This window comes from Mus caroli, unplaced genomic scaffold, assembly GCF_978045245.1.
Source record: "Mus caroli unplaced genomic scaffold, Mus_caroli_1 scaffold_2, whole genome shotgun sequence".
NCBI lineage: Eukaryota > Metazoa > Chordata > Mammalia > Rodentia > Muridae > Mus > Mus caroli.
Window position 1 is genome coordinate 137129421 of NW_028227257.1, and position 12170 is coordinate 137141590.

Consider the following 12170-nt stretch of genomic DNA (forward strand, 5'->3'; position numbering starts at 1 on the left):
CCTGTCTGCTGAGGTCCCCTTCTGAATGCAGAGCTGAAACAGCCAGAGGTATTCTCTCTGAACATTCCCTTGTCACTCTCATGGAGTATGGATAGAAGCTCCGAAAGTTACAAGGACACGAAGAAGAGTTTAGAGCCACTATCAAAATCACTCTATTTGTCTTACATATATATTTTTATGAATTTATTCCATATGAAATAATTGCACAAAAAATCATTATTCCACAGAAAATTGAAAATGACCACTGTGACTCTTACAAGAAAATCATGGGCCGGGCGGTGGTGGTGCACACCTTTAATCCCAGCACTTGGGAGACAGAGGCAGGTGGATTTCTGAGTTCGAGGCCAGCCTGGTCTACAGGACAGCCAAGGCTCTACAGAGAAATCCTGTCTCGAAAAAGCCAAAAAAAAAAAAGAAAAAAAAGAAAAGAAAAAAAGAAAACAAAATCATGATTTAACATATGTTCATATTGAATATTATACTGTTGTAAAATAAAGTACTAGATGATTTATTTTAATCTTGAAAAATCATCTCTCTATCATTGATAAATTTTTTAAAAATCAATGTTGGAGAAGCATGTGAAGTTATGTCTCTAAATGAACACACACACGCACACACACCAATATATATATATATATATATATATATATATATATATATATATATACATATATATATATATGCCTGTGTGTGTGATATATATATACATATATATATATGCGTGTGTGTGCGATATATATATACATATATATATATGCGTGTGTGTGCGTGTGTGTGTGTGTGTATATATATGTATATATATATGCATTTTACAGGAAGAATCCAAGGAGTATAAATCCATAGGAAAATAGCTGGGTAAGGTCAGGGCGAATGATGTAGACCAAAAGATAAATGTGGGCATGGTTTTCTCCGAAAATCTCCTTTGATGTGGAATCATCTCCATAAGTCACCTAAAGCCTTCCACAAAAAGCAGAGTATTTGTAAAGCGTAGCCTGGCAAGAGACCCTGGGTGCCTGGGCAAGGAACTTAGGAGTGTGCCCTGTCACTGAGTTCAGCCTGTCTGCAAATCCCAAGGAGTACAGCACTCAACAGTGAGAAAATTTGCAGAAGCAGACTAATGTTCAGGCAAGGAAACCCACTAGCTGCCAGTGCGGGGTCTTCAGCAGGGAGACTGCCACTCACAGCTGTTGTCAGCTCCAAGTTGCTGTGCTCAGCAGGTGAATGCCAGGTGTGTTCCCATCCCTCTACCCTCCCCTCCCATTCCATCACCTTTCAGCAGACTTGGACCCCCTCATTCCTGCTTTGAGGTTCTCTGTCTGCCCTTGACTGTGCTTGCAAAGTTTGATACACCATTTCCTGCTCTTTAGAAACCCACAATCCCTCCTCACAATTTCCCTGAATTAACTGACAGGAAAGATCAAACGGTGTATTTACTAGTCACAAAGTGAAGGTTTTTGTGGCCTGGCAAACAGCAATAGCAGCAAAATATTGAATGGGTTTCTGAGTCCAGATTGAACATGCTCTGTACCATTTTGTGGTGATTAACAGGCTTAATTTGAATTGTAATAAGATAACTTTTTTGAACACTGGCTGTTCTTGCAGAGGACCTGGGTTCTAGCCCTAGGATTCACATGAGAGATCAGAACTGTCTGAAACTCCAGTTCCTGGGCATGTGGCCCCCTCCTTTGGCCTCTGCAGGATGGCTGTCACATGATGTACAGACAGACACACAGGCAAAATTCTTATACACATAAAATAGAAGCAAACTCATCTTTCAAAATATGATAACTTTTGTCCTAAATTATAAACCTCACAATGTTCAAAGGATGTTTGCATAAATGGTTGTTGAAAATCTGTTTCCTGGAAGCCCTTATTTTATTCAGAGCTCCCTTTAATGTATTTCTGTCTAACTACACCTTTGCAGACGTTGGGAGCAATACTTTTAAATGCAACCATTTGTGACACTGGAGTGAGAGCCTGTGGTTTTGAGAAGCACAATAACCCCTGTGGGAAGCTGCTCCACTTCCTAATTCAGCAGAATATCTCTATCTGAGAAGAGCCATGTGCTATAGGCGTAGATTCATTGGGTGAGATTGGACCTGAGTTTAAATTCCAGGGTTCTTGCATCTGATCCCAGTGAAAGAGGTCAGACACAAACCTCAGGTCTTACCATGGTGATGGGAACAGTATTCTTTTGCCATCAAGTTTGCAGAAAGGACAAAACATTAGCCTGAAGCACTGCTGTGGAGTCCGTGAGAATTTCTGCAGACATAGAAAGTATGAAGACCTAATCCTGAGAGTCCCAAGGGAGATCCTTGATCCAGCTATTCCTGACCTTGTGTTCTGTGGAGCTGTCCTGAGTCAGGTACTATCACACTACCCCTGCTAGCTTTGCATCATCAGCAACGAAACAGTTTTGTCTGCTATCATGTAAGATTCATAAAAATTATAAGTTCATTTCCTACGTTTGTCACATAACACGTATTTCACATTATAAAATTATGATATCCAAGCAGTTCATTTCAGAGCCTTAAAGACTTACACACACACACACACACACTCACATCTTCAGTCAGGGCAGATGGTTCAGTAAGTAAAGTCTTTACTGCCTAAGCATGAAGATCTGGGTTTGGATCCCCAAGCTTCCACATGAAAACCTCAGAGACTGTGGCTTGGGCTTGTAATCTCGGTACTGGAAAGGCAGAGATGGGAGGGTGTCTGGAGTTTTCTGGACATCAAGTCTAGCTTAATAACTGAGCTACCCGATCACTGAGATATATGATTGAGAGGAATTAAGGAGGACATGTGACTTCTGGCCTATACGCAAACACAAATATGAGTGAGCATGCAGACGCACACACACATATGTGTACCTTCACAAGCACACTTGAATGTACACACAGACCACACTCATTCATTCACAAAAATCATCTACGTTGTTCCAGGTATTTTGTGTATGAAAACACAAAACTTTTCTGAAGCTACATTGCAGAAGTTTCTCACTGGTGTGAAAAAGGATGTGTACTTGTACAGGACTCATTTATAAAGATGAGTATACCTCTGAGCTAGATCCTTGTTAGGCACTCTTAGAAAGTCTGTCTTTAAATTTCACTGATTGGACTGGGGTAGCAAGATGCTCTGTCCAGGATTGTTCACAACTGGTTATCATGCACAACGTCTTTAAACAAGATTGGAAATTGTCAACATTGACGTGGTCATTTGGATGCTGCTGTCTGAGAGGTCATATTAGAGCTACGCTGGGGAGCAGAGAAGGCCTGGTAAGGACATCAAGGCCATGTGGCCTTCCTTTAAAGTATAAGGCTGTCTGCCTTAGAGTCCCTCTCTCTGTTTTGTATCATGAGATAAGTAAACTGCAGGATTCTAGATCAGACACGGCTGTGGAGTACCCCATGACAGAGGGTCAAAAATTAGCAAAGGGAGGGTACATAGGAAAGACTTTTCTCCTTCATCAGCTCTGCTCTGCAGCGAGTTTGGAAATAAAATTCTCTGTCTTGTTTCATGTCACGAAAACGTGCCTAGCTATTCAACATGCACAAAGGCAGAATGATCTGGAATAACTCATTTATAATCAAGTCCCTTAAGATTTGGTCTGAATAGTACAGAGTCTGAGCACCATTGTTTTGCAAAACAGGTCTGAAATCATCAGTTTGTGTATTTCACTTTCTGCTTTGTCTACATCCCTCCAAAACTGTCTTAATTTACCCTTCATTTCATACATACTCCAAAAAAATCTGACATTAACAGTATCTGCAAAAACACTTATTACAAATAATTCAGTTTTCAATCACATGAAATATTTTAAACCTTAATGGTCTTATCCGTACTTCAGATGCTTGCCTGAACATTCTTTTTTTTTTTTTTTTTTTTTGCTAGTGTGTGGGTTCTATCACCTCTATTCATGTGCTGTTCTTTTTATAATACAATGAAATCAGCAATAACATATCAACAAAAATTATCTGAAGAATACAGCTCAGGAGGCAAAGTCTCAACAGCACAATATTGAAGACAGATTTAAATACTGCTTTCCATAGTGAGGAAATACAACAAATTGAAACTCTTATCAGAATATCAAAGCAAGTATATATTACCAAGATCTTCTGACATGCTAACAATAAAAAGTATTGGATACCATGTCCTTAATCTCTATTTTTCTGTAATCATTTCAACAGTCAACAAGTAGCTAGCTTCAGTGTGGACAATTGAAGAGAACTTAAATGCATCGTGCCATGAGTGTATCAGCCTGCTGAATAATTTCCTTTAAAACTGACTATGTCAAAAAAATATGTATAAATGTCTTTCAATAGAGCACAATAAAAGAAAAAAGATTGTTGCCACTTATCAACCCTGTAACCATTTTAATAACCCCCAATATTTGCATTGTGGGGTGCACTTCCTTATCCACCAGCACGATAAAATACTGTGAGAGACAAGGGGATAATATCTTGTGCTTTTATTAAATTTTTACAAAACTTTCCAGTTATATTTGTTTAGCTATTTGTCTCAGATTAGCAACATTTTGAGGATATCTCTAGCTACGTTAGAATGCATGGAGACATTAGCACAATGTCAATGGCTAAGCAAAGCTCTTGCTGGTTTGCAGTGAACAAATTCTTTTCATCTCAAAGGTTTATTATTTCAGAACACTTAAAAATACAGTTACCTTAAACAACAAAAGGATGTCTCAAGTGAGCTCTCTTCCCAGAAACAAAAGCCAGTGAAATCAGGTGAAACTTTTGTTTTCAACATAAATGTCTTTTTATGAATTAGAAAGTTGCCCTGATGTTATCCAGTTCAACACAGAAATGTTAGGGGAAATGCTCAGTTGTGATGAAGCTTATCATTTTATGCGATACAATTTTCTTGCTTCTTAGTGGCTGTTTTATCAGGTTATGTTTGAGAACCTTCTTATAGCTCTTTACATAGTGCCTGAGAGGGAGTATTTTTCTCACTGAAATTTAAGAGGCCCTCTCCTATTGTTATTTATAGTGGCTTTTTTTCCTCTCATTATCTGTATTTCCGATAATTCGAGTTTTAAAGTAGCTATCAGTTAAGGGCACATGGTCTCATGTATTTTACGAACAATTACTTTTAAAAGCACTTTCAATCTAAAACTTTTCTATATTCAGTCTTTAACATTTTAGGCGAAAATCATGAAAAGATGCTAGTATAATATTTCCATAAAAGAAATATGAATTGGCCAGTTGCAGCTATGAGACAGAATACACCTTTCTGCGCTGAAAGAAACAAGCTGATATTTGGCTCATAGGTAAGAGCCTTCCAATCTGTAGAAGTGATTATGCATTTGTGCCAGCAATACTCTCAAGTAGTTAACCCACAGTACAAACGTAAGGTTACGTACCTTTTCTCCATCGTGACTTGCTATTAAAACTGCCATCAACTCCTTTTACTGACTCTTACAACAAAACGGAAAGGAGTAAGGTCACGTGTCCTAAGGGGAGGCCTGTGCTCGTTGCTGCTTAATTTCAGTACTTAAGAAAAAAAAAAAGGTGGGGGCAAAGAGCGAGCAGAGACTTTAAAAAAACAACCCACTTCCTGGGTACATGTAGTTAACCACATTATTCCCCTTAGAGTTTGCCTTGCACAGTCAGTCAATAATATCATTATTTATCAATGTTATAGTCAGTTTTCAAGTGCCGTATATTTATATGTGGTGCATCAAGTTATTCTAAAAGAGAAAATGTGATTAAAATTTTAGCCACTGGGTTGGGTTGGGTCAGGGGAGGAACTGGTTGTCAAGAAGAGTGGAAAGTTCCTCTTTCTCTGTCTTCTAGTAAGGCCTGGGTTATCTTATGCATATTCATGCTATCAAAAAGCACTGCATATCTATTGGGAAACCAAGACCTCAGCTCTAACCCAGTACTGGTACTTGCCACACTTGTGGCTAGACATACAAGAGCCTATATGAGTTAGGTGTAGATGCACCAGAACTTTAGAGCAGGAATCCCAGAGCCAGCAGGTGCCCAGGGAGAGTTGCTCAGAGTGCCTGCTATAGCGTGAAACAGCATGAAGTTTCACCCTGGCACATTCTCTCTGACTTTCCCAAGCAGATCTGAAATGCCATGAAAAATATTTGTGCAAACCACACAGCCCTTTAGTCTAACATAAAGAAAACATCAGAATAAACTGTCCAAGGGCTGTCCTTTGGGCAAGCGCCTATCCCTCTGATAGCAAGCTTCAGCTGATCTCAGGATCAGCCCTCATGTGTGCATCTTCACTGGGAGAACGTCTGCTCCTTAGTTACCAGGCTTAGTAAGGTTTTGAGATTTGCAGGGTATCACAAAAAGGAGATCGGTGGAAGATTTTGAGGGTGGGTTGGTGTCCTTATCCCTCTACTGGGAGTCCTGTATAATGCAGGAGGTAGCCACTCCATATCTGCTACTGTTAGGAGTCTCAGGTAGAGTCACCTTCATAGACTGCCTGAGGTCTTCTCAATGCCAGATCTCTGGCATGTCAGAGAGTCATTCCCCCACCCCAGCCCCCACCAGGCCAATTTCTCTTCACTCTCCTGACTCTCCCTAAACCTGATCTTCCTACACACCATTCCCCATCCTCTCTCCCCTGCATTTCCCTTCCTCCACCCACCCTCAATGACTATTTTATTTACTTCCCCTTCTAAGTGAGATTCAAGCATCCTTCCTTGGGTCCTTTTTGTTATTTCACTTCTTTGGGTCTGTTGGATTGTAGCATGGGTATCCTTAAGGCTAATGTCCAATTATAAGTGAGTATATACCATGCATGTCATTTTGGTCTGGGTTACCTTACTCAGGATGTTTTCCAGTCCCATCTTTTGTCTGCAAATTTCACGATGTTCTTACTTTTAATAGCTAACTAGTATTCTGTTGTGTAAATGAATGGCCCTTATTTACTGGTTGATTGCTATGAAGCGACTTCATGATCAAGGCAAGTCTTACAAGAGAAAGAATTTAACTGAGGATTTGCTTAAAGTTTCAGAGGGTTAGTCCGTTATCAACATGGCAGAAAGCAGACAGGCATGGCCCAGGAGCAGAGTCATTTCCTTCCAAATGTGTGAGAAAATAGATCACAGTATCTTCTCCTCAGATTAATTGGATGAGAGCTCTGGGGAACACAGAGTTGGGGACTGCTTTCCAATCTCACTCATTCAATTCGCTGTCTAATGTCCTTCCTAAATGGACCTCCTTAGATATATGAGTCCACGGGTACTTTGCTGAGTGTTCACTCTTGGTGTCTGCAAGAAAGTAGGAAGAATGATGATAGACTGGAGGAAAGCTGAATCCAGGCACCAATTTTGCTGCTGCTGCTTAGCCTTGGCCAAGCGATTTACTTTCCTGAAAACTCAGTGAGTTATCCACATAATGGAGCATAGGGATATGAAAATTCTGCTGTAGGGAGCATAATAAGTAGGTTTAACTAATCTGCACATCTCTAAAAAGTATAAGTTTCTTAGTTACTGGCTGATTGCTATGACGCAACTTCATGACCAAGGCAACTCTTACAAGAGAAAGAATTTAAGTGAGAACTTGCTTAAAGTTTCAGAGATTCAGTCCTTTATCAACATGGTAGGAAGTAGACAGACATAGGAAAGGAGCAGTAGCTGAGAGGTTTATATTCTCAATCATAATGACCAGTAGCAAGCAAGAGGCAGAGAGAGAGAGAGAGAGAGAGAGAGAGAGAGAGAGAGAGAGAGAGAGAGAGAGAGAGAGAGAGAGAGAGGGAGAGGGAGAGGGAGAGGGAGAGAGAGAGGGAGAGAGAGAGAGAGAGGAAGAAGAAGAAGAAGAAGAAGAAGAAGAAGAAGAAGAAGGAGAAGGAGAAGGAGAAGGAGAAGGAGAAGGAGAAGGAGAAGGAGAAGGAGAAGGAGAAGGAGAAGGAGAAGAAGAAGAAGAAGAAGAAGAAGAAGAAGAAGAAGAAGAAGAAGAAGAAGAAGAAGAAGAAGAAGAAGAAGAAGAAGAAGAAGAAGAAGAAGAAGAAGAAAGAAGAGGAGGAGAGCAGAGGAGAGGAAAGGAGAACAGAGAACAGTTGGGGAGGAAAGGGTTTATTCGGTTTACACTGCCATACTGCTGTGCTGTTCATCACCAAAGGAAGTCAGGACTGGAACTTAAGGAGGTCAGAAAGCAGGAGCTAATGCAGAGGAGGCCATGGAGGGATGTTCTTTACTGGCTTCCTTCCCCTGGCTTGTTCACCCTGCTCTCTTATAGAACCAAGACTACCAGCCCAGAGATGGTACCACCCACAAGGGGACCTCCCCCCTTTATCACTAATTGAGAAAATGCCTTGCAGCTGGATCTCGTGGAGGCATCTCCTCAACTGAAGCTCCTTTCTCTGTGATAACTCCAGCCTGTGTCAAGTTGACACACAAAACCAGCCAGTTGACCCCTTGTCAACTTGACACACAAACACATCACTAGTAAGCCTCAACCCTTACATTCTTATGCATCCCCAAGATCTAAATAACTTTAAAAGTCCTACAGTCTTTACATATTAAAAGTTCAATCCCTTCAAAATATCCAATAACTTTTAAAATTCAAAGTCTTTTAAAAATTCAAAGTCTCTCAACTGTGGACTCCAATAAAATATCTTCTTTCTTCAAGAGGGAAAACATATCAGTGCACAGTCACAATCAAAAGCAAATATTAAACTCCAACTGTCCAATGTCTGGGATCCAACTCACAATTTTCTGGGCTCCGTTGGGCTTGGGTCACTTCTCCAGCCCTGTCCTTTGTAGCACATGGCTTGTATTCTAGGCTCCAGCTGCCTGTACTCCACTGCTGCTGCTGTTCTTGGTGGTCATCTCATGGTACTGGCATCTCCAAAACACTGCTGTCTTCCACTGTAACTTGGCTTCAACAATAGCCTCTCATAGGCTCTTTTCATGGTGCCAAGCCTCAACTCCTTTGCATGACCCCTTCAGTCCTGGGCCATCAATTGCAACTGAGGCTGCACCTTCACCAATGGCCTTCCATAGCCTCTCATAGTGCCGAGCCTCAGCTGCTCTGTGTGACCTCTTCATGCCTTCAAAACCAGTACCACCTGGATAACTCTTACATATTACTAAGTCCAGCCACAGCACAAGGTACAACCTTGGGTATCTCTGGAACACAGCCTCTGTGCTCTCAGAAAACACTTCCCAGAAGATGTTACCTCAATGATGCTGGTTTCTTCTTAATCACCACTAATTTCTTAGCTCCAGCTAACTAGCATCAATAGTCCTAGTAATGCAAAAGTTTCACTCTACTAGTTCTGGTATCTTGTTAATCACTACTGATTCTTCAGCCCCAGCTAACCAGAACCACAGAATCTTCACAATCAAAATAACAATGGACCTGAAAAGAGTCTTTAACCTTTCCTCTGAAATTTCACAAGCCAGGCCTCCATCTTTTGCACTGTTCTCAACGTTATCTTACAAGCTCCTATACAACATCCCACAGAGTTCTTAACACTGAATGGATCTTCTAGCCCAAAGTTCCAAAGTCCTTCCACAGTCTTCCGCAAAACATGGTCAGGTTATCACAGGAATACCCCACGATGCTGGTACCAATTTGTCTTAATCAGGGTTTCTATTCCTGGACAAAACATCATGACCAAGAGGCAAGTTGGGGGGGGGGGGGAAGAGTTTATTCGGCTTACACTTCCATACTGCTGTTCAACACCTAAGGAAGTCAGGACTAGAACTCAAGCAATGCAGTAAGTTACATCCCTCCATGGCCTCTGCATCAGCTCCTGCTTCCTGACCTGCTTGAGTTCCAGTCCTGACATCCTTTGGTGATTAACAACAATGTGGAAGGTGTAAGCTGAATAAACCCTTTCCTCCCCAACTTGATTCTTGGTCATGATGGTTTGTGCAGAAATAGAAATCCTGACTAAGACACCAACTATTCAAACATCTGAGCCTATGGAGTCATGAAGCATGCCACAAATTCAAGACAGCTAGTTTTAAGCCTTGGTAAATTCCCGTTGGACTTAGAAATCAAGGATGAGCAGTGTAAATTGGGTGTCTCTCTAAGAACAACTATCAATGCAATGCATTAAATGTAGCCACAGGTGCCTTTTCCTTTCACACGGCTTTGTCTTGGTTTGCCCTGTGAGGAGCAATGGATACTCATCATGATTAAGACTCTAGGTCCTGTGGTGTCATTCATAAGTACACAGGTTCATTCATTCACAGAGGGAATACTTAATGAGTTTTGCAGTGAGCCATGTATTAGGCCACACAGTTTATGTCCCTTGTGCCCTTGGCTTCAATCGTCACAACTGCTTCATGAATCAGACACTATTATGATACTGCTTTTCTACCCAAGGAAAATGAGATTCCTTTATGAGCCACATCAGTATAGAGAAGCCAGAAGTCAAACTCCGATGCTCTCCTTTGGGGCCCTTATTCTAACTGAATAGTCCATCTTGGCACCTTCCACTCTACAGCATAGCCCTGCGAGTGAGTGACAATGAATGCTGAAGTCCCACCTATGCTATTTTTGTTTACAGTCTCTACTGACAGCGGTGGTAGACTTTGAAGTTAGGAGCTATTTCCAGGAGGCATATTGAAGTCAGCCTCTCAGAGTATTCTCTAAAAATGTAAAGAATATCAAATAAATAAAATGAAGTTCAGTATAAACAGAAATATACTTTGTTGATAAATGCCAAGAAGTGGCTGGGCATCTACCTGCCCTGGTCATTCTATCGACAGACTTGAAACCATCCTAATGATAATTGTAATGGGAGTTTTTAAAGGAAGAATTTGCAACTATCAGAATTTCCATATATATATATATGGAAATTATATATATATATATATATATATATATATATATATATATAAAGTATTTGAGTTCATTTGGGATAAAAGCAAAAAGTCAGCTGACTTGATTTGCTAAATATTTACATGCTACAAAATCATAGCCATAAAAATAAATATTAAAACTGGACATAGTGCTTCAGACCACAATCTCAGCACTTAGGGTTAGAGGCAAGGAAAACTCGGAGTTAAAGTCTGGCCTCAGCTACATCCTGAGTGAGGCCAGCCTGAGTTGCATGAGACCCTCTTTCAAAGAACAATCAATTAATCAATCAATCACCCACCCAATCAATCAATATTTTAATTTAAAAATCAATATTTTATTATATTATAACATTGTATGCAATAATTAGTATAAACAAATTATTTGAAAAATAAGATATCATCATTCAGGTATAAAAGTATAGGTATGAATGGGTCTGACTCCACCTTAGACCACATTGCTATGATAGACTCACTCATACTTGAAGAAAAAGAATTACTTGAAGAAAATCCTTATTCTGATACAGTGAATTAAATAAACCTACTTTACTTTCTTAAAAGCTACCATTTCTGTTACATGTATAGCATCGACATAGATTATAGGAAAAGAAAAGCTTGGTAGAAAATTATATATTAGAAAACCCTCTAGGCAGGCTAATTTGGATAAAAAGCAATAAAGTCAGATGAGATATTCATGAAAATAGATGATCCAATATCCAACCAGTGCATGAACAGAGGAATAGTATCTACAGTAATCACAGAAAAACAAGTTACCAAAGGTTCCACTGAAAGGTCAAAGGTTTGAGCGTGAATGTGTAGAAGATGAAATGTGCCCATATTGCTGGTGAGCCTACCAACAAGCCATTGTAATAAGTGAGCCAACAAAAATAACACAATAAAATACACTCCAGCAGTTTCCTTCAGTGCCCTGACTGTGGTGTCCACAACACTCTAGAAAATTCCTCCTACATCACAAGTTAACTGGTCTTGACCTTGGCATTTGTGTCTCAGGTAATATTTCCCTGTGCTGTATCTATATTTGCAGGGAAGAAGAAGTTGTTTCTGGGTCCTCTGAATGGTTATGGTGCGTTGAACACTCATGAACACGGAGAAGAGATGACTGGAGCCCAGCTGAGGAGCACTGAGAGAGCACATGAGAAAGTTAAGAAATAGTAGCTTCCACTGGAGGATGGTGCTTACTGAGCACTCACTACTTGTGTGAAGTACAGTCTTAAGATTTGCCTCTGGGTTTACTGGGGCTATGGATGAAAAAGATTTTGTCTTTCCAAATCTCTGATGTTGAAAATGTAACCTCTAGGAGTGAGGTTAGGGGTTGTAGTTTGGGTAAGAACTTCTATTAAAGCCAACTTTAATCGAG

At 40.3% G+C, this 12170-nt stretch overlaps 1 protein-coding gene across 2 annotated transcripts in view; it reads right to left on the minus strand.

Annotated features, from left to right (window-relative positions):
* The window catches only part of Arhgap15 (Rho GTPase activating protein 15), a 638684-nt gene extending 633218 nt beyond the window's left edge, over window positions 1-5466 (minus strand). For both annotated transcript variants that reach the window (XM_021155709.2, XM_085834942.1), the window contains exon 1: window positions 5381-5466. In XM_021155709.2, coding sequence (XP_021011368.1) covers window positions 5381-5391 — 11 coding nt within the window. In that variant the 5' untranslated portion in view covers window positions 5392-5466. The remainder of the gene's footprint in view (window positions 1-5380) is intronic.
* Between the last annotated feature and the right edge of the window lie 6704 nt (window positions 5467-12170).